The following is a 24,326-nucleotide window of genomic DNA, read 5'->3' as shown; positions in this document are numbered from 1 at the left end:
GACCAGACCCCTAAACTAATACAGACCCCAGACCAGACCCCTAAACTAATACAGACCCCACACCAGACCTCTAAACTAATACAGACCCCAGACCAGACCCCTAAACTAATACAGACCCCAGACCAGACCCCTAAACTAATACAGACCCCAGACCAGACTCCTAAACTAATACAGACCCCAGACCAGACTCCTAAACTAATACAGACCCCAGACCAGACCCCTAAACTAATACAGGCCCCAGACCAGACTCCTAAACTAATACAGACCCCAGACCAGACCCCTAAACTAATACAGACCCCAGACCAGAGCCCTAAACTAATACAGACCCCAGACCAGACCCCTAAACTAATACAGACACCAGACCAGACCCCTAAACTAATACAGACCCCAGACCAGACCTCTAAACTAATACAGACCCCAGACCAGACCCCTAAACTAATACAGACCCCAGACCAGACCTCTAAACTAATACAGACCCCAGACCAGACCCTAAACTAATACAGACCCCAGACCAGACCCCTAAACTAATACAGACCTCAGACCAGACCCCTAAACTAATACAGACCCCAGACCAGACCCCTAAACTAATACAGACCCCAGACCGGACCCCTAAACTAATACAGACCCCAGACCAGACCCCTAAACTAATACAGACCCCAGACCAGACCTCTAAAGTAATACAGACCCCAGACCAGACCCCTAAACTAATACAGACACCAGACCAGACCTCTAAACTAATACAGACCCCAGACCAGACCCCTAAACTAATACAGACACCAGACCAGACCCCTAAACTAATACAGACCCCAGACCAGACCTCTAAACTAATACAGACCCCAGACCAGACCCCTAAACTAATACAGACCCCAGACCGGACCCCTAAACTAATACAGACCCCAGACCAGACCCCTAAACTAATACAGACCCCAGACCGGACCCCTAAACTAATACAGACCCCAGACCAGACCTCTAAACTAATACAGACCCCAGACCGGACCCCTAAACTAATACAGACCCCAGACCGGACCTCTAAACTAATACAGACCCCAGACCAGACCCCTAAACTAATACAGACCCCAGACCAGACCCCTAAACTAATACAGACCCCAGACCAGACCCCTAAACTAATACAGACCCCAGACCAGACCCCTAAACTAATACAGACCCCAGACCAGACCCCTAAACTAATACAGACCCCAGACCAGACCCCTAAACTAATACAGACCCCAGACCAGACCCCTAAACTAATACAGGCCCCAGACCAGACTCCTAAACTAATACAGACCCCAGACCAGACCCCTAAACTAATACAGACCCCAGACCAGACCCCTAAACTAATACAGACCCCAGACCAGACCCCTAAACTAATACAGACCCCAGACCAGACCCCTAAACTAATACAGACCCCAGACCAGACCCCTAAACTAATACAGACCCCAGACCAGACCCCTAAACTAATACAGACCCCAGACCAGACCCCTAAACTAATACAGACCCCAGACCAGACCCCTAAACTAATACAGACCCCAGACCAGACCTCTAAACTAATACAGACCCCAGACCAGACCCCTAAACTAATACAGACACCAGACCAGACCCCTAAACTAATACAGACCCCAGACCAGACCTCTAATCTAATACAGACCCCAGACCAGACCCCTAAACTAATACAGACCCCAGACCAGACCTCTAAACTAATACAGACCCCAGACCGGACCCTAAACTAATACAGACCCCAGACCAGACCCCTAAACTAATACAGACCCCAGACCAGACCCCTAAACTAATACAGACCCCAGACCGGACCCCTAAACTAATACAGACCCCAGACCGGACCCCTAAACTAATACAGACCCCAGACCAGACCTCTAAAGTAATACAGACCCCAGACCAGACCCCTAAACTAATACAGACACCAGACCAGACCCCTAAACTAATACAAACCCCAGACCAGACCTCTAAAGTAATACAGACCCCAGACAAGACCCCTAAACTAATACAGACACCAGACCAGACCTCTAAACTAATACAGACCCCAGACCAGACCCCTAAACTAATACAGACCCCAGACCAGACCTCTAAACTAATACAGACCCCAGACCGGACCCCTAAACTAATACAGACCCCAGACCAGACCCCTAAACTAATACAGACCCCAGACCAGACCCCTAAACTAATACAGACCCCACACCAGACCTCTAAACTAATACAGACCCCAGACAAGACCCCTAAACTAATACAGACCCCAGACCAGACCCCTAAACTAATACAGACCCCAGACCAGACTCCTAAACTAATACAGACCCCAGACCAGACTCCTAAACTAATACAGACCCCAGACCAGACCCCTAAACTAATACAGGCCCCAGACCAGACTCCTAAACTAATACAGACCCCAGACCAGACCCCTAAACTAATACAGACCCCAGACCAGAGCCCTAAACTAATACAGACCCCAGACCAGACCCCTAAACTAATACAGACCCCAGACCAGACCCCTAAACTAATACAGACCCCAAACCAGACCCCTAAACTAATACAGACCCCAGACCAGACCCCTAAACTAATACAGACCCCAGACCTCTAAACTAATACAGACCCCAGACCAGACCCCTAAACTAATACAGACACCAGACCAGACCCCTAAACTAATACAGACCCCAGACCAGACCTCTAAACTAATACAGACCCCAGACCAGACCCCTAAACTAATACAGACCCCAGACCAGACCTCTAAACTAATACAGACCCCAGACCAGACCCCTAAACTAATACAGACCCCAGACCAGACCCCTAAACTAATACAGACCCCAGACCGGACCCCTAAACTAATACAGACCCCAGACCGGACCCCTAAACTAATACAGACCCCAGACCAGACCCCTAAACTAATACAGACCCCAGACCGGACCCCTAAACTAATACAGACCCCTAAACTAATACAGACCCCAGACCAGACCTCTAAAGTAATACAGACCCCAGACCAGACCCCTAAACTAATACAGACACCAGACCAGACCTCTAAACTAATACAGACCCCAGACCAGACCCCTAAACTAATACAGACACCAGACCAGACCCCTAAACTAATACAGACCCCAGACCAGACCTCTAAACTAATACAGACCCCAGACCAGACCCCTAAACTAATACAGACCCCAGACCGGACCCCTAAACTAATACAGACCCCAGACCAGACCCCTAAACTAATACAGACCCCAGACCGGACCCCTAAACTAATACAGACCCCAGACCAGACCTCTAAACTAATACAGACCCCAGACCGGACCCCTAAACTAATACAGACCCCAGACCGGACCTCTAAACTAATACAGACCCCAGACCAGACCCCTAAACTAATACAGACCCCAGACCAGACCCCTAAACTAATACAGACCCCAGACCAGACCCCTAAACTAATACAGACCCCAGACCAGACCCCTAAACTAATACAGACCCCAGACCAGACCCCTAAACTAATACAGACCCCAGACCAGACCCCTAAACTAATACAGACCCCAGACCAGACCCCTAAACTAATACAGACCCCTAAACTAATACAGACCCCAGACCAGACCCCTAAACTAATACAGACCCCAGACCAGACCCCTAAACTAATACAGACCCCAGACCAGACCCCTAAACCAATACAGACCCCAGACCAGACCCCCAAACTAATACAGGCCCCAGACCCCTAAACTTATACAGACCAAAGACCAGAGCCCTAAACTAATACAGACCCCAGACCAGACCCCTAAACTAATACAGACCCCAGACCAGACCCCTAAACTAATACAGACCCCAGACCAGACCCCTAAACTAATACAGACCCCAGACCAGACCCCTAAACTAATACAGACCCCCAGACCAGACCCCTAAACTAATACAGACCCCAGACCAGACCCCTAAACTAATACAGACCCCAGACCAGACCCCTAAGCTAATACAGACCCCAGACCAGACTCCTAAACTAATACAGACCCCAGACCAGACCCCTAAACTAATACAGACCCCAGACCAGACCCCTAAACTAATACAGACCCCAGACCAGTCCCCTAAACTAATACAGACCCCAGACCAGACCCCTAAACTAATACAGACTCCAGACCAGACCCCTAAACTAATACAGACCCCAGACCAGACCCCTAAACTAATACAGACCCCAGACCAGACCCCTAAACTAATACAGACCCCAGACCAGACCCCTAAACTAATACAGACCCCAGACCAGACCCCTAAACTAATACAGACCCCAGACGTAACCCCTAAACTAATACAGATCCCAGACCAGACCCCTAAACTAATACAGACCCCAGACCAGACCTCTGTGGGCTCCTTTGTAGACAATACGCATTCCTGTGTAGTGCCAGGTCATTGCCTGTGGGGGCGCCAGAGAGCTGATGGCAGTGTAGGAATAGGGTGAGCTGGGTTTGTGAAGCATCAGGGAGATATTCCGGCTTTTGTAGACGTCCAGGAGGGCTTTTGTTTTTTGGGTAATCTGGACACTCCAGTATGAAATCGCTCATGAGGGACATCCCAGGACTGTAGTCCCTGATAGGTGGTACTACTACTCTCAGCATGCCCTGGCAGCCTGTGGAGTTGCAGTTGCAGACCCCTGTATAAAGCTTCTGCATCCTTCACAAGGTCACTGCGAGCAGCAATGAGCGATTTCCTGCGATGATGTCATCAGTCATTACATTTATGACTCTATCGATTGCGGGATGATGTCATGCTCATCGTTCATGCTGTGCTGGGGACTATTAAAGGATTATCTTATCTTATCTTTTCTATGGTATAGTAAGGGTTAACTGTAGACTAGTAGTCATCTGGCTAATGTGGAAGGACAATGTATGGCCGGGCGCGGGTCTCCTATTCAGAAGATTCCTGAGCATTTCCAGGGGTCTCAGACCTAATTTCATGCACGGATCTAATACTCCTCACAGCTGAGGGTTTGTTACAGTTGCATCCAGTCTATAATCCTCTGCAAACTAAACACATCAGCGACAAAAATTAGAAAAAGTGAAGAAAAAAAAAATTATACAATAATTACAATGTAACTGCTACAATTCCAAAATAAGGACTAAAATGCGATAAAATAGAAATCCATGATGGCTACCGAGCGGTGAATGACCCCCTGACCCCGATCGCCAGCCCCAACTGTGCCCATCCTCCCCCTCACTATCATAGTACGGTATAAATCACATAAATCCACCATAAGAGGCGCCGCAAATACCGAAAACAATCCAAACTGCTGTATAATCTACAGGACAACCTCTCTGCTGCCCCTGCTGGTAATACTAGAGTACTGCGGTATTAACCCTTTCCCACCACCATCCAAAAGCCGTAACTTATGGGGACTTATTTTTTGCAGGACAGATTCATAATGATACCATTTAACACGTCCTAAGATATAACGGGAAGCTAATCATTTCTAATTGTAATTATGATAAAGCAAAATTGGGGGAAAAAATGGCAATTTGGTTATTTTGATTTGTGTTTTTTACCGCTACAGTGTTGCCCAGGACAGACCATCAATATGAGAAAGTTGAGTGTCCCTTTAATACAATGGTGTACATCAGAAGCGTAACATCAAGCTCCGGGCCCAATCCTAAATATGGACCTGATACCGCTTATAATTCTGGTGTTTTCCATATATATTGTTAAGGTGGCGCCCCCTATAGATATAACTTAGAAGTGAAGAATGGCACCATTGGAAGATTAAACCCTAGACCTGATCGTCTCCATGTGGGATTTCGTCGTGGACTCCACACACATGACAATTGTTCTTCCATAGAATAGAGAACGTTCTAGCTGCGGTAAAATTCTCTCGGAGCCTTGACAACTGTTGCAGAGGTAGTTCTTGGGCTAGTTGGCCTCTTCCACCTCTATACACGGAGGTCATGAACATTTGGAAGCACAACCCAAAGGGATTGGGTAGGAAGTAGTCACTGTCTCTGGAGGTCCATTGCTCCTTCAAGTGGTGGAGTCATCTGAAGAACTGGAAGTCCATGGTCCAAGCTTGTTGACGACAGACGCATCTTTTGTGGGGTGGGAGCCCGACTGGACAGAGCTCCGGTACAAGGCACTTGGAATATTCTCGAAAGACATGATGGAACAAAGAGTTATCCACCTGGCTCTAAAATATAAAAAGGACTGGCGCCGTATGTGGAAAAAAGATAACGATCTATCAGTTGCAGCTTCCAAACATAGAATACAAATGGGGTAAAAACCGGGAATAGAGGGAGCGCTACTGAGTGAAGAGTCAGTCCAAGGGTTAATTGGTAACGTCTAGAGATCAGCGAGTAGTTAAATACTCGATATTCGTTTCGAGTTGCCCCTCAATATTTGACTAATCGAATATCGAACCCTATTATAGTCTATGGGGGGAAAATGCTCGTTTCAGGGGTAGGCAACGTTTGATCAAATTATACTTACCAAGTCCATGAGTGAGGGTCGGGCTGGATCCTCCGAGAAGTCTTCTCCGTGCAGCGTCCCCGCGGCATCTTCCGGCTCTGAATTCACTCTGCCAGGCATTGGGCCTGGGCAGAGCCGACTGCGCATGCCCGCACTACAAGAAAATGGCCGCTTACAGTTAAAGTCGGCTCTGCCCAGGCCCGATGCCTGGCAGAGTGAATTCAGAGCCGGAAGACGCCGCGGGGAAGCTGCACGGAGAAGACTTCTAAAGGTAGGAGAAGAACCAGCGTTGATTGGCCGACTGTATAGCATTCTGCCAATCAATGCTGGTTCTGCATCAAACTTTTCCATTCGAATAGCGAGTGGTACTCGATCGAGTACGAGTATTTCGAATACCGTAGTATTCGATCGAATACCTACTCGATCGAATTCTACTCGCTCATCTCTAGTAACGTCACTTTATTGGTTTCAATGACAGAAGATAAAATGATAGGCTACGCGTTTCGACGCCGGTCAAGCGTCTTCTTCAGGCCGATGTGTATTCCACTGTCAGAGCGTGGGGACCTAGTATTTGTAGGTTCCCATAATGTTTTGGGCAAATACTTGATGGTTTCCAAGCTCATTCAGATGGTGGAGAGTTCTGGACATCTTAGACAACCCTTAGATGCCAAAGTCATTATTGGTGGAGATAAGTGGCCACGAGTAGCGTTTTCACATGCCAGCTATGAGTTACTGCCACGACCTCTCCCGATGGCGCCGGCTCAGCGACATCCTCATGACGTATTATTCTACATTATTTCCCTCCCATGATGTAGCATTTTGTCACGGGGAGGTAGATTTTTGATGATAGAAATTTTGAGAGCTTCATCTATCTCTAGTCACTGTCTATATTGTACAAGAAAAAAAAATATCATATCCTGCAATATCCACTCAGGCCACAAAGCCTAAAACTGTCCCATAGACCTCAATGAATCAGCTGCCTATAGCCATGACTGTGCTGTAAAGCAGATCCCTAAATGCTGTTAACAGAGCAGAGGAGGAGCTCAGGGAAGACGTAGACCTCGGCGTCTCACATATATAATCTGTTTTATTTCATTATTATACATTTATCATATTCGTACAAATCTTGGTACCGTCCCTTTAAAGTCCCCTTAAAGGTGCAGGGGTACATTTCACCTATATTATGACTCGTGTACTAAACTATTGGATCACTGGCGTGAAGGATATCAAAGAGGAAATCAATGACATAAAGGGTTAATGGATCCAGCGGGCTGCGGCTACAAGGAGACAACCTGAAGGGGTTAATTGGCTTTGGGACTAGAATGGCGGTGTTTGGTCTAAGCTTTATATACAGGACACAACTAGTGAGAATCTACCAGACGGGGATCCTCCGGGGCCCCATGACCGTCCATTCCACCAGACCGACCCCTCTGCCAGTCGGGGTCCCTAAAACCAACAGGGGAGCCAGAGGAGGTTGCTGAGGGCGGAGGTGGTGATGGCTCCAGCCAACAAGCCCAGCGCCATCTGTTCTCCCAAGCTATCGCGATTGTCCCTGACGATAACGTGCGCCACTCCGGGACCTAGGGCGAGAAATAAAGTCGCCTGTAATGAGGCATTACGACCAGTAGATGGCGGTATAACGCTGCCAGATACATTCACATGCAGGAGTATTAGTAGGGTACGACGACCATAGACCCAGAGACTGACCCTGTACATGAAGTATATACAGTCCTATGAAAAAGTTTGGGCACCCCTATTAATCTTAATCATTTTTAGTTCTAAAAATTTTGGTGTTTGCAACAGCCATTTCAGTTTGATATATCTAATAACTGATGGACACAGTAATATTTCAGGATTGAAATGAGGTTTATTGTACTAACAGAAAATGTGCAATATGCATTAAACCAAAATTTGACCAGTGCAAAAGTATGGGCACCCTTATCATTTTATTGATTTGAATTCCCCTAACTACTTTTTACTGACTTACTGAAGCACAAAATTGGTTTTGTAACCTCAGTGAGCTTTGAACTTCATAGCCAGATGTATCCAATCATAAGAAAAGGTATTTAAGGTGGCCAATTTCAAGTTGATCTCCTATTTGAATCTCCTCTGAAGAGTGGCATCATGGGCTACTCAAAACAACTCTCAAATGATCTGAAAACAAAGATTGTTCAACATAGTTGTTCAGGGGAAGGATACAAAAAGCTGTCTCAGAGATTTAACCTGTCAGTTTCCACTGTGAGGAACATAGTAAGGAAATGGAAGAGCACAGGGACAGTTCTTGTTAAGCCCAGAAGTGGCAGGCCAAGAAAAATATCAGAAAGGCAGGGAAGAAGAATGGTGAGAAGAGTTAAGGACAATCCACAGACCACCTCCAAAGAGCTGCAGCATCATCTTGCTGCAGATGGTGTCACTGTGCATCGGTCAACTATACAGCGCACTTTGCACAAGGAGAAGCTGTATGGGAGAGTGATGAGAAAGAAGCCGTTTCTGCACGTACGCCACAAATAGAGTTGCCTGAGGTATGAAAAAGCACATTTGGAGAAGCCAACTTCATTTTGGAAACAAAGATTGAGTTGTTTGGTTATAAAAAAAGGCGTTATGCATGGCGTCCAAAAAGAAACAGCATTCCAAGAAAAACACATGCTACCCACTGTAAAATTTGGTGGAGGTTCCATCATGCTTTGGGGCTGTGTGGCCAATGCCGGCATCGGGAATCTTGTTAAAGTTGAGGGTCGCATGGATTCCACTCAGTATCAGCAGATTCTTGAGAATAATGTTCAAGAATCAGTGACGAAGTTGAAGTTACGCCGGGGATGGATATTTCAGCAAGACAATGATCCAAAACACCGCTCCAAATCCTCAGGCATTCATGCAGAGGAACAAGTACAATGTTCTGGAATGGCCATCCCAGTCCCCAGACCTGAATATCATTGAACATCTGTGGGATGATTTGAAGCGGGCTGTCCATGCTCGGCGACCATCTAACTTAACTGAACTTGAATTGTTTGTCCAAAATACCTTTATCCAGGATCCAGGAACTGATTAAAAGCTACAGGAAGCGACTAGAGGCTGTTATCTTTGCAAAAGGAGGATCTACTAAATATTAATGTCACTTTTCTGTTGAGGTGCCCATACTTTTGCACTGGTCAAATTTTGGTTTAATGCATATTGCACATTTTCTGTTAGTACAATAAACCTCATTTCAATCCTGAAATATTACTGTGTCCATCAGTTATTAGATATATCAAACTGAAATGGCTGCTGCAAACACCAAAATATTTAGAACTAAAAATGATTAAGATTAAGAGGGGTGCCCAAACTTTTTCATAGGACTGTATATATATATCCCTGTATATGGCGGTCAGGAGTCGCAACGTGATCCTAAGCAGAATCTGTACCAGGGTCGCCCCCTACCATGAGCCGCTTATAATACCGCTATATGTGGCAGTGGCCCTTCACTCTCTAAGGCACTGTAACAAATAAAAAGTCCAGATTGCATTGGTAGGTCTGACAAATCCTAATTCACGGAGCTACAATCCCTAGACCTATAAATAATACCGTATCTGTGTGACGTACCGTAGCCGTGACCGCAGTGGCCGTGATTGACGTATACAGCCTGATGAGAGTTTACGGGGACGGTATTGTAGTTGTCATCGTATGGATTATATACATACACCTGGAGGAGCAGAACAGATACCACCGTCATATACACACCCTACAGACAGAATCTACGACTTCTGTTTCTATCAATTTTAGGTAAAAACTTCAGTACGGGTTATTTTTCTGATACAAAGCAGCAAAACCTCTGCACAGACATAGCATTGTTTAATTTATCTCCTTCTTCATGCAGACACCACTAGGAGGAGCTCAGGAGCTATGTAACTGTGTACGGTATTATTATTGAGCTCTATATATGAACAGTATACAGTCAGCTCCTGAGCTCCCCCTGGTGGTGGCATGTAGCTATACAGTCACAGGATGTTCAGCTGTGCAGGAGACTGCCTTGCCAGACTGCACTGACTTATTTCAGGTCCCACTTTAGGCCTCTACTGTATTATGTATATAGAAAGTAGAAATACCGCACTGTTGTGCACATTGTGATGACCATATTCACACTTACTGGGGTTTTGGCGTCCAGTAACGCAAACTTCCAAGCTCTTAAAATAGAGAAGAAGAAAAATTAGTCACAAATATGTCGACATACGTAAGGGCTCCTCAGCAGCAGCCAGGCGAGAAAGTCACCGTCCTATACTGGAACTGCGTGCCGTCACACCATAGTGTGTTCATGATGATAATCCAGGTGCCAATAAGATGTTCTAACCATGTGCACAATGTGGTGGTACTATATGTATATGGTATAGTGACACTATTGATGTGCACTGTATAGCCGTATTATTTATGTGTGCAGTATAGTAGTACTGTATATGTGAGTACTATAATAGAAGCGTAAACATGAAGCGTTCTGTTCCTTTGTACTGTATGACAGGTTTCTGCATTTTTATCTCATATCTGCTTTATGCGTTTAGTATAGAAGTATGATTATTGTGTATGGTGTAGGGGTATTATTTATATGTATACTATAGCGCTATTTATGTATGTGGTATAGTTGAAATATTTATGTGTGTAGTATAGCGGAACTATTGAAGTGTGTGATATTCTATGTATGTGAGTACTATTTATGTGTGTAATATTTATGTTCACAGTATGGCTGCATTATTTATAGCAATTGAATTTGTGTGATATATACAGTATAGGGGCACTTTTTGGAATGTCTATGAAATATAGACAAAGGAGGAGAGGAGCTGCAGGGGCCATATCTAGACATATACTGAGTATTGTACATACCAGACACTGCCCCAATCTGCAGAACATACTACCGCTCATACATGATAATAAAGCCTATAGTAATAATATGTGTACCGTCTCCTGACATGACAATGGACAAAGTGTATAACTCCTACTAGTCAGCAGAAAACTAGGCCAGGTAGGTGGAGAGCGGGATTACAGGTGTATTCTGCCAGATGGACGCTGCTGAGATTATAGTGAATCTTCACACCTGCCAGAAACTTCACATTATTAAACAGCCCGGGGTGACCCCTGTGACCTGAGTGACACCGCCACATGGTACAAATACTACAGCCTACAACTCACCATGGACATAGGGAAATGCAAGAAAAATCATCATGATAAGTAATATAATGTATGTACACAGTGACTGCACCAGCAGACTAGTGAGCGCAGCTCTGGAGTATAATACAGGATAAGTAATGTAATGTATGTACACAGTGACTGTACCAGCAGAATAGTGAGCGCAGCTCTGGAGTATAATACAGGATAAGTAATGTAATGTATGTACACAGTGACTGCACCAGCAGAATAGTGAGCGCAGCTCTGGAGTATAATACAGGATAAGTAATGTAATGTATGTACACAGTGACTGTACCAGCAGAATAGTGAGCGCAGCTCTGGAGTATAATACAGGATAAGTAATGTAATGTATGTACACAGTGACTGCACCAGCAGAATAGTGAGTGCAGCTCTGGAGTATAATACAGGATAAGTAATGTAATGTATGTACACAGTGACTGTACCAGCAGAATAGTGAGCGCAGCTCTGGAGTATAATACAGGATAAGTAATGTAATGTATGTACACAGTGACTGCACCAGCAGAATAGTGAGCGCAGCTCTGGAGTATAATACAGGATAAGTAATGTAATGTATGTACACAGTGACTGTACCAGCAGAATAGTGAGCGCAGCTCTGGAGCATAATACAGGATAAGTAATGTAATGTATGTACACAGTGACTGTACCAGCAGAATAGTGAGCGCAGCTCTGGAGTATAATACAGGATAAATAATGTATGTACACAGTGACTGCACCAGCAGAATAGTGAGCGCAGCTCTGTAGTATAATACAGGATAAGTAATGTAATGTATGTACACAGTGACTGCACCAGCAGAATAGTGAGCGCAGCTCTGTAGTATAATACAGGATAAGTAATGTAATGTATGTACACAGTGACTGTACCAGCAGAATAGTGAGCGCAGCTCTGGAGTATAATACAGGATAAGTAATGTAATGTATGTACACAGTGACTATACCAGCAGAATAGTGAGCGCAGCTCTGGAGTATAATACAGGATAAGTAATGTAATGTATGTACACAGTGACTGTACCAGCAGAATAGTGAGCGCAGCTCTGGAGTATAATACAGGATAAGTAATGTAATGTATGTACACAGTGACTGCACCGACAGAATAGTGAGCGCAGCTCTGGAGCATAATACAGGATAAGTAATGTAATGTATGTACACAGTGACTGTACCAGCAGAATAGTGAGCGCAGCTCTGGAGTATAATACAGGATAAGTAATGTAATGTATGTACACAGTGACTGTACCAGCAGAATAGTGAGCGCAGCTCTGGAGTATAATACAGGGTAAGTAATGTAATGTATGTACACAGTGACTGCACCAGCAAAATAGTGAGCGCAGCTCTGGAGTATAATACAGGATAAGTAATGTATTTACACAGTGACTGTACCAGCAGAATAGTGAGCGCAGCTCTGGAGCATAATACAGGATAAGTAATGTAATGTATGTACACAGTGACTGTACCAGCAGAATAGTGAGCGCAGCTCTGGAGTATAATACAGGATAAATAATGTATGTACACAGTGACTGCACCAGCAGAATAGTGAGCGCAGCTCTGTAGTATAATACAGGATAAGTAATGTAATGTATGTACACAGTGACTGTACCAGCAGAATAGTGAGCGCAGCTCTGGAGTATAATACAGGATAAGTAATGTAATGTATGTACACAGTGACTGTACCAGCAGAATAGTGAGCGCAGCTCTGGAGTATAATACAGGATAAGTAATGTAATGTATGTACACAGTGACTGTACCAGCAGAATAGTGAGCGCAGCTCTGGAGTATAATACAGAATAAGTAATGTAATGTATGTACACAGTGACTGCACCGACAGAATAGTGAGCCAGCTCTCGAGCATAATACAGGATAAGTAATGTAATGTATGTACACAGTGACTGTACCAGCAGAATAGTGAGCGCAGCTCTGGAGTATAATACAGGATAAGTAATGTAATGTATGTACACAGTGACTGTACCAGCAGAATAGTGAGCTCAGCTCTGGAGTATAATACAGGGTAAGTAATGTAATGTATGTACACAGTGACTGCACCAGCAGAATAGTGAGCACAGCTCTGGAGTATAATACAGGATAAGTAATGTATTTACACAGTGACTGTACCAGCAGAATAGTGAGCGCAGCTCTGGAGTATAATACAGGATAAGTAATGTAATGTATGTACACAGTGACTGCACCTGAGAATAGTGAGCGCAGCTCTGGAGTATAATACAGGATAAGTAATGTAATGTATGTACACAGTGACTGCACCAGCAGAATAGTGAGCTTAGCTCTGGAGTATAATACAGGATAAGTAATGTAATGTATGTACACAGTGACTATACCAGGAGAATAGTGAGCGCAGCTCTGGAGTATAATACAGGATAAGTAATGTAATGTATGTACACAGTGACTGCACCAGCAGAATAGTGAGTGCAGCTCTGGGGTATAATACAGGATAAGTAATGTAATGTATGTACACAGTGACTGTACCAGCAGAATAGTGAGCGCAGCTCTGGAGTATAATACAGGATAAGTAATGTAATGTATGTACACAGTGACTGCACCAGCAGAATAGTGAGCGCAGCTCTGGTGTATAATACAGGATAAGTAATGTAATGTATGTACACAGTGACTGTACCAGCAGAATAGTGAGCGCAGCTCTGGAGTATAATACAGGATAAGTAATGTAATGTATGTACACAGTGACTGTACCAGCAGAATAGTGAGCGCAGCTCTGGAGTATAATACAGGATAAGTAATGTAATGTATGTACACAGTGACTGTACCAGCAGAATAGTGAGCGCAGCTCTGGAGTATAATACAGGATAAGTAATGTAATGTATGTACACAGTGACTGTACCAGCAGAATAGTGAGCGCAGCTCTGGAGTATAATACAGGATAAGTAATGTAATGTATGTACACAGTGACTGCACCAGCAGAATAGTGAGCGCAGCTCTGGAGTATAATACAGGATAAGTAATGTAATGTATGTACACAGTGACTGTACCAGCAGAATAGTGAGCGCAGCTCTGGAGCATAATACAGGATAAGTAATGTAATGTATGTACACAGTGACTGTACCAGCAGAATAGTGAGCGCAGCTCTGGAGTATAATACAGGATAAATAATGTATGTACACAGTGACTGCACCAGCAGAATAGTGAGCGCAGCTCTGTAGTATAATACAGGATAAGTAATGTAATGTATGTACACAGTGACTGTACCAGCAGAATAGTGAGCGCAGCTCTGGAGTATAATACAGGATAAGTAATGTAATGTATGTACACAGTGACTGTACCAGCAGAATAGTGAGCGCAGCTCTGGAGTATAATACAGGATAAGTAATGTATGTACACAGTGACTGTACCAGCAGAATAGTGAGCGCAGCTCTGGAGTATAATACAGGATGTAACTCGGGATCAGAACTAGTTTTATTGTGATCTGTTTCAGTACAAGATAAGACAACAATCACATAAGAAATGTTACGACCATTACACTATCAGTCAGATTATTCAAGTACGTAGATTCTGCCCTCTCTGTGGCCCCAAATACTTACACAGCATCATCTTCATTCTCTGCACACAGTAACAGCCTGGAGTGATCCCTCATATCTATTACCAGTAATGATTCCCGGTTACTTCCCTCCGGGGGCTGAATATCTGCAGGGAAGACATTAGACATTTCTATATCACAGCCCTTATAGCAGAAGTGTTATCAGATACATACAGTGTAATACTGAGCAGTATATCAGGCCGGTATAACCTGTATATAAGAATACATTACCTTATATAGGATATATACACATACACAGGCCAGGGGAAGTGGGAAAAAAGCTCTGAAGCATCAGGGAAAAGTGAGTAGGATTTTTTATTTTTTTTTTCACCTCCCCCAGACCTGAATATTCCCTTTTAAGCTTTTGCACTCACCTCCACACTCTTTCCCAGACCTGACGGTCACACAGTTATATTTCAGTACAATACGTTCCTCAATGCTTTGGCGACGGTCATCGGGGTAATAGACTAGAGCGCCATCCATCCATAGGTCAAACCATTGCTTCTTCCATCGGCGCAGCACAGAGCCTATAGACAGAATATTTATATACGTGACCTCACAACTTCCCAAACAGGAGGGGTCAAGATAAAATATGTAACGGGCGCAAAGGGTCATAGACGATATGAAAGGGCTTCATCAGACGGGTTACACCTCTGTGTGAATTGGTAGTGTCCACGGTCATCCATTACCTTTACATTAGTGACCAGAATTAGGGAGATGGCTATAGGGGGGCAGAGGTCGTACCCAGGCCCTGGTGTCTGAGGGGGCCCAAAGGTGACCCTATTACTGATCACACACTGGGACCCATAATCTTCTATTCACCCCCTCGATGGTAAGCATTGTATAGATGGATGCCCTTATGACACGACGGATGACCTGATATCTATAGGGCGGTAGGAGCGTCCACTTACTTTGTCTCCAGAGCCAGCCGCTCTTCACCAAAGCCATCTCCACCTGCGGTTTACCCTGCAAGAGAGACAATGGGTAACGATTAGCACTGTAGCGTGGCCATGTGACCGAAGAGGAGGTTGAGCCCAATGTCATAGTCCGTGGTCACCCCTTTAACGTTAGTTATGTGATAGGAGATCACAGTGGTCGTATTACTGCAATACTGGTCACCACTTGGGGGAGCTCTTTGCATACTATGTCAGCCCTCTAGTGGTGGCTGCAAGAATTTTCTAGTTTCATGCTCTATGTAGGATATTTGGAGCTTTGCATCGGAAAAACAAAGCTCTGACATATATATATATATATATATATATATATATATATATATATATATATGTATAGAATAATTCTGGACTGAGTCACTATGGCTGCACACTCTATCAGATATCATACGGTATAGCCTGTGCACAGCATGTCACATATAACCAATTTGCAATTTTAATGACTTCCCGCAGGGATCCTCCTATTGCTTGCTGCAGATATCGTGCGGCGTATGGCCCTTTAATAACCCTGCCATTGCCAGTATACAGTCAGCTGGAATCTCATGTATTGCTCCAGTCGGAGACAGAAGATGACGGTATCCGGTTGTTCATCTGGAGATTTGCACAATGGTAATTATGTCACTTGCAGAAAGTTATCTGTCTGATATTGAATCTGCAGAGGGGTTAATTCACTTACACTGCGGCCCAGCCGGGGGAAGCACCAGCGTAATGAGAAATGTAATTGTATTAACAGCGATAAAGAGGCCGCCTTATTAAATAAAGAAGGTTGGCGGTTGTCGCTGACACCCCCTGAGCCCCCTCCATGGCTCTCTGTATAATGCTGCATATTCAGCAACTGTAAAGATAGACCGTGAATAGGAAGGGACATTGTCACCCAGCTTTCCCAAGTTCCTGACTAGCACTAGTGCAAGCTCTTATCACTTACTGCTCCATCTTTACTTGTGAGTGGACCTGGGAGCAAAGGGTGGTTTTAAACAGAGTAGTCGGAATTAACTTAAAGGGGCTTTCTGGCCCCAAATTGAATTTTTGCACTGATGCCTTATCCACTGCTGTATGTGACCTGTGGGGTCTGATACCCGGACTCTGCACAGCTCATCCTCTGGGTGCTAGAAGTCACTAGTGGATGGGTGACATGTGCAGCACCGTTCTTATACAAGTAATTCCTGGAACCACCACTATGGAGTGGTTGGCGCTAATGTGCCCATTACTAGAAGAGCAGTGGTGTAACACATATAATACAGCGTCCTCCACCCATAGGAAGCTAGAGACAGATCTGTGCAGGGTCCGGCTATCAGACTCCAACAGAAAACATGCCGATAGCCTATCCTGTTCATTAACTCCTTTCCAGGCAATACTGGACATTAGTTCTCCAGCATTGGATTATTCTTCAAAATAAAAATACTGTATATATAAAGGCCCAGTAGGCCCAAATGCTGCAAATTATAACAGTGCAGTGATGTTTTAAAAGAAATGGAGGATACCAGTGACATGGCTGAAAACAGATAGTAATAAATTGCATTCCCCTGTCCTACAGTCGGCCTCTCCTCTCCTGACATGGCTGATAACAGATAGTAATAGATTGTATTCTCCTGTCCTACAGTCGGCATCTCCTCTCCTGACATGGCTGAAAACAGATAGTAATAGATTGTATTCCCCTGTCCTACAGTCGGCCTCTCCTCTCCTGACATGGCTGATAACAGATAGTAATAGATTGTATTCCCCTGTCGTACAGTCGGCCTCTCCTCTCCTGACATGGCTGATAACAGATAGTAATAGATTGTATTCCCCTGTCCTACAGTCGGCCTCTCCTCTCCTGACATGGCTGATAACAGATAGTAATAGATTGTATTCCCCTGTCCTACAGTCGGCCTCTCCTCTCCTGACATGGCTGATAACAGATAGTAATAGATTGTATTCCCCTGTCCTACAGTCGGCCTCCCCTGACATGGCTGATAACAGATAGTAATAGATTGTATTCCCCTGTCCTACAGTCGGCCTCTCCTCTCCTGACATGGCTGATAACAGATAGTCATAGATTGTATTCCCCTGTCCTACAGCCGGCCTCTCCTGATATGGCTGATAACAGATAGTAATAGATTGTATTCTCCTATCCTACAGTCGGCCTCTCCTCTCCTGACATGGCTGATAACAGATAGTAATAGCTTGTATTCCCCTGTCCTACAGTCGGCCTCTCCTGACATGGCTGATAACAGATAGTAATAGATTGTATTCCCCTGTCCTACAGTTGGCCTCTCCCCTCCTGACATGGCTGATAACAGATAGTAATAGATTGTATTCCCCCTGTCCTACAGTCGGCCTCTCCTCTCCTGACATGGCTGATAACAGATAGTAATAGATTGTATTCACCTGTCCTAGAGTCGGCCTCTCCTGACATGGCTGATAACAGATAGTAATAGATTGTATTCTCCTGTCCTACAGTCGGCCTCTCCTCTCCTGACATGGCTGATAACAGATAGTAATAGATTGTATTCCCCTGTCCTACAGTCGGCCTCTCCTTTCCTGACATGGCTGATACCAGATAGTAATAGATTGTATTCCCCTGTCCTACAGTCGGCCTCTCCTGACATGGCTGATAACAGATAGTAATAGATTGTATTCTCCTGTCCTACAGTCGGCCTCTCCTCTCCAGACATGGCTGATAACAGATAGTAATAGATCGTATTCTCCTGTCCTACAGTCGGCCTCTCCTCTCCTGACATGGCTGATAACAGATAGTAATAGATTGTATTCTCCTGTCCTACAGTCGGCCTCTCCTCTCCTGACATGGCTGATAACAGATAGTAATAGATTGTATTCCCCTGTCCTACAGTCGGCCTCTCCTCTCCTGACATGGCTGATAACAGATAGTAATAGATTGTATTCCCCTGTCCTACAGTCGGCCTCTCCTCTCCTGACATGGCTGATAACAGATAGAAATAGATTGTATTCCCCTGTCCTACAGTCGGCCTCTCCTCTCCTGACATGGCTGATAACAGATAGTAATAGATTGTATTCTCCTGTCCTACAGTCGGCCTCTCCCCTCCTGACATGGCTGATAACAGATAGTAATAGATTGTATTCCCCTGTCCTACAGTCGGCCTCTCCTCTCCTGACATGGCTGATAACAGATAGTCATAGATTGTATTCCCCTGTCCTACAGCCGGCCTCTCCTGATATGGCTGATAACAGATAGTAATAGATTGTATTCCCCTGTCCTACAGTCGGCCTCTCCTCTCCTGACATGGCTGATAACAGATAGTAATAGATTGTATTCCCCTGTCCTACAGTCGACCTCTCCTCTCCTGACATGGCTGATAACAGATAGTAATAGATTGTATTCCCCTGTCCTACAGTCGGCCTCCCCTGACATGGCTGATAACAGATAGTAATAGATTGTATTCCCCTGTCCTACAGTCGGCCTCTCCTGACATGGCTGATAACAGATAGTAATAGATTGTATTCTCCTGTCCTACAGTCGGCCTCTCCTGACATGGCTGATACCAGATAGTAATACATCGTATTCCCCTGTCCTTCAGTCGGCCTCTCCTCTCCAGACATGGCTGATAACAGATAGTAATAGATTGTATTCTCCTGTCCTACAGTCGGCCTCTCCTGACATGGCTGATACCAGATAGTAGTAGATCGTATTCCCCTGTCCTACAGTCGGCCTCTCCTCTCCTGACATGGCTGATACCAGATAGTAATAGATTGTATTCCCCTGTCCTACAGTCGGCCTCTCCTGACATGGCTGATAACAGATAGTAATAGATTGTATTCTCCTGTCCTACAGTCGGCCTCTCCTCTCCAGACATGGCTGATAACAGATAGTAATAGATCGTATTCTCCTGTCCTACAGTCGGCCTCTCCTCTCCTGACATGGCTGATAACAGATAGTAATAGATTGTATTCCCCTGTCCTACAGTCGGCCTCTCCTCTCCTGACATGGCTGATAACAGATAGTAATAGATTGTATTCTCCTGTCCTACAGTCGGCCTCTCCTCTCCTGACATGGCTGATAACAGATAGTAATAGATTGTATTCCCCTGTCCTACAGTCGGCCTCTCCTCTCCTGACATGGCTGATAATAGATAGTAATAGATTGTATTCTCCTGTCCTACAGTCGGCCTTCCCTCCTGACATGGCTGATAACAGATAGTAATAGATTGTATTCCCCTGTCCTACAGTCGGCCTCTCCTCTCCTGACATGGCTGATAACAGATAGTAATAGATTGTATTCCCCTGTCCTACAGTCGGCCTCTCCTCTCCTGACATGGCTGATAACAGATAGTAATAGATTGTATTCCCCTGTCCTACAGTCGGCCTCTCCTCTCCTGACATGGCTGATAACAGATAGTAATAGATTGTATTCTCCTGTCCTACAGTCGGCCTCTCCCCTCCTGACATGGCTGATAACAGATAGTAATAGATTGTATTCCCCTGTCCTACAGTCGGCCTCTCCTCTCCTGACATGGCTGATAACAGATAGTTATAGATTGTATTCCCCTGTCCTACAGCTGGCCTCTCCTCTCCTGACATGGCTGATAACAGATAGTCATAGATTGTATTCCCCTGTCCTACAGCTGGCCTCTCCTGATATGGCTGATAACAGATAGTAATAGATTGTATTCTCCTGTCCTACAGTCGGCCTCTCCTCTCCTGACATGGCTGATAACAGATAGTCATAGATTGTATTCCCCTGTCCTACAGCTGGCCTCTCCTGATATGGCTGATAACAGATAGTAATAGATTGTATTCTCCTGTCCTACAGTCGGCCTCTCCTCTCCTGACATGGCTGATAACAGATAGTAATAGATTGTATTCCCCTGTCCTACAGTCGGCCTCTCCTCTCCTGACATGGCTGATAACAGATAGTAATAGATTGTATTCCCCTGTCCTACAGTCGGCCTCTCCTCTCCTGACATGGCTGATAACAGATAGTCATAGATTGTATTCCCCTGTCCTACAGCCGGCCTCTCCTGATATGGCTGATAACAGATAGTAATAGATTGTATTCTCCTGTCCTACAGTCGGCCTCTCCTCTCCTGACATGGCTGATAACAGATAGTAATAGCTTGTATTCCCCTGTCCTACAGTCGGCCTCTCCTGACATGGCTGATAACAGATAGTAATAGATTGTATTCCCCTGTCCTACAGTTGGCCTCTCCCCTCCTGACATGGCTGATAACAGATAGTAATAGATTGTATTCCCCTGTCCTACAGTCGGCCTCTCCTCTCCTGACATGGCTGATAACAGATAGTAATAGATTGTATTCCCCTGTCCTAGAGTCGGCCTCTCCTGACATGGCTGATAACAGATAGTAATAGATTGTATTCTCCTGTCCTACAGTCGGCCTCTCCTCTCCTGACATGGCTGATAACAGATAGTAATAGATTGTATTCTCCTGTCCTACAGTCGGCCTCTCCTCTCCTGACATGGCTGATAACAGATAGTAATAGATTGTATTCTCCTGTCCTACAGTCGGCCTCTCCTGACATGGCTGATAACAGATAGTAATAGATTGTATTCCCCTGTCCTACAGTCGGCCTCTCCTCTCCTGACATGGCTGATAACAGATAGTAATAGCTTGTATTCTCTTCTCCTACAGTCGGCCTCTCCTCTCCTGACATGGCTGATACCAGATAGTAATAGATTGTATTCCCCTGTCCTACAGTCGGCCTCTCCTGACATGGCTGATAACAGATAGTAATAGATTGTATTCTCCTGTCCTACAGTCGGCCTCTCCTCTCCAGACATGGCTGATAACAGATAGTAATAGATCGTATTCTCCTGTCCTACAGTCGGCCTCTCCTCTCCTGACATGGCTGATAACAGATAGTAATAGATTGTATTCCCCTGTCCTACAGTCGGCCTCTCCTCTCCTGACATGGCTGATAACAGATAGTAATAGATTGTATTCTCCTGTCCTACAGTCGGCCTCTCCTCTCCTGACATGGCTGATAACAGATAGTAATAGATTGTATTCCCCTGTCCTACAGTCGGCCTCTCCTCTCCTGACATGGCTGATAATAGATAGTAATAGATTGTATTCTCCTGTCCTACAGTCGGCCTTCCCTCCTGACATGGCTGATAACAGATAGTAATAGATTGTATTCCCCTGTCCTACAGTCGGCCTCTCCTCTCCTGACATGGCTGATAACAGATAGTAATAGATTGTATTCCCCTGTCCTACAGTCGGCCTCTCCTCTCCTGACATGGCTGATAACAGATAGTAATAGATTGTATTCCCCTGTCCTACAGTCGGCCTCTCCTCTCCTGACATGGCTGATAACAGATAGTAATAGATTGTATTCCCCTGTCCTACAGTCGGCCTCTCCTGACATGGCTGATAACAGATAGTAATAGATTGTATTCTCCTGTCCTACAGTCGGCCTCTCCTCTCCTGACATGGCTGATAACAGATAGTAATAGATTGTATTCTCCTGTCCTACAGTCGGCCTCTCCTCTCCTGACATGGCTGATAACAGATAGTAATAGATTGTATTCCCCTGTCCTACAGTCGGCCTCCCCTGACATGGCTGATAACAGATAGTAATAGATTGTATTCTCCTGTCCTACAGTCGGCCTCTCCTCTCCAGACATGGCTGATAACAGATAGTAATAGATCGTATTCTCCTGTCCTACAGTCGGCCTCTCCTCTCCTGACATGGCTGATAACAGATAGTAATAGATTGTATTCTCCTGTCCTACAGTCGGCCTCTCCTCTCCTGACATGGCTGATAACAGATAGTAATAGATTGTATTCCCCTGTCCTACAGTCGGCCTCTCCTCTCCTGACATGGCTGATAACAGATAGTAATAGATTGTATTCTCCTGTCCTACAGTCGGCCTCTCCTCTCCTGACATGGCTGATAACAGATAGTAATAGATTGTATTCCCCTGTCCTACAGTCGGCCTCTCCTCTCCTGACATGGCTGATAACAGATAGTAATAGATTGTATTCCCCTGTCCTACAGTCGGCCTCTCCTCTCCTGACATGGCTGATAACAGATAGTAATAGATTGTATTCTCCTGTCCTACAGTCGGCCTCTCCTCTCCTGACATGGCTGATAACAGATAGTAATAGATTGTATTCCCCTGTCCTACAGTCGGCCTCTCCTGACATGGCTGATAACAGATAGTAATAGATTGTATTCCCCTGTCCTACAGTCGGCCTCTCCTCTCCTGACATGGCTGATAACAGATAGTAATAGATTGTATTCCCCTGTCCTACAGTCGGCCTCTCCTCTCCTGACATGGCTGATAACAGATAGTAATAGATTGTATTCCCCTGTCCTACAGTCGGCCTTTCCTCTCCTGACATGGCTGATAACAGATAGTAATAGATTGTATCCCCCTGTCCTACAGTCGGCCTCTCCTCTCCTGACATGGCTGATAACAGATAGTAATAGATTGTATTCCCCTGTCCTACAGTCGGCCTCTCCTGAAATGGCTGATAACAGATAGTAATAGATTGTATTCCCCTGTCCTACAGTCGGCCTCTCCTCTCCTGACATGGCTGATAACAGATAGTAATAGATTGTATTCCCCTGTCCTACAGTCGGCCTCTCCCCCCTGACATGGCTGATAACAGATAGTAATAGATTGTATTCTCCTGTCCTACAGTCGGCCTCTCCTCTCCTGACATGGCTGATAACAGATAGTAATAGATTGTATTCCCCTGTCCTACAGTCGGCCTCTCCCCCCTGACATGGCTGATAACAGATAGTAATAGATTGTATTCCCCTGTCCTACAGTCGGCCTCCCCTGACATGGCTGATAACAGATAGTAATAGATTGCATTCCCCTGTCCTACAGTCGGCCTCCCCTGACATGGCTGATAACAGATAGTAATAGCTTGTATTCCCCTGTCTGTATACAGCCCCCGGTGCGGTCCCTACCTGTCTTGTGCAGTCTCTTTTCTCTCTTCTGTATATTTCGCCTCTATGACGTGTCTCGGATATTTAAATACAAGAGGATTCAGGTAGGATTAAGCTGTGCATGATGGGACTTGTAGTCCACACCTTGCTCCAGGTAATCTGGTGGACATGGCGTGTTCCAGGCTCCGGACTACCACTCCCAGCATGCAGTGGGGCAGAGTTCTCGCCTATTCTAGAAGTGGCAGCATCCAGTGACATTTGTTGTGTAAACTGAGAGCAGGGCTGATCCTCTTATGGGAGAGGAATTAGAGCGCGACACATAAGTGTCCCCCCCCCCCCCTGTCCACAGTCTGTGTGTGATATTGCAGCTCATTCAC

The 24,326-nt window shown here is 45.2% G+C and overlaps 1 protein-coding gene across 1 annotated transcript; it reads right to left on the bottom strand.

The window, feature by feature from the left end:
* Positions 1-7,665: 7,665 nt before the first annotated feature.
* On the bottom strand, positions 7,666-24,111 carry PLEKHB1 (pleckstrin homology domain containing B1). The gene is made up of 7 exons (XM_075266316.1): positions 23,971-24,111; positions 16,033-16,087; positions 15,496-15,648; positions 15,126-15,228; positions 10,538-10,574; positions 9,994-10,093; positions 7,666-7,994 (listed from the first exon to the last, which is right to left on the bottom strand). Exons 2-7 carry the CDS (start codon positions 16,067-16,069, stop codon positions 7,861-7,863), a joined length of 564 nt encoding a protein of 187 aa, XP_075122417.1. The 5' UTR covers positions 16,070-16,087; positions 23,971-24,111; the 3' UTR covers positions 7,666-7,860.
* Between the last annotated feature and the right edge of the window lie 215 nt (positions 24,112-24,326).

Source organism: Leptodactylus fuscus, chromosome 2, assembly GCF_031893055.1.
Source record: "Leptodactylus fuscus isolate aLepFus1 chromosome 2, aLepFus1.hap2, whole genome shotgun sequence".
Taxonomy (NCBI): Eukaryota; Metazoa; Chordata; class Amphibia; order Anura; family Leptodactylidae; genus Leptodactylus; species Leptodactylus fuscus.
Note: the sequence above shows the minus strand (reverse complement) of the source record. Positions and strands in the feature narration are given on the sequence as shown.

Excerpts from the sequence above, each read along its gene's own strand:
- PLEKHB1 (XM_075266316.1), bottom strand. The coding sequence starts at position 16,069 with ATGGCTTTGGTGAAGAGCGGCTGGCTCTGGAGACAAA. Across the intron at positions 10,575-15,125 it reads GAGAATGAAGATGATGCTGT|AGCTTGGAAGTTTGCGTTAC; the intron begins GTAAGTATTTGG and ends CTCTATTTTAAG. Across the intron at positions 7,995-9,993 it reads CCACTGCGGTCACGGCTACG|GTCCCGGAGTGGCGCACGTT; the intron begins GTACGTCACACA and ends TTCTCGCCCTAG.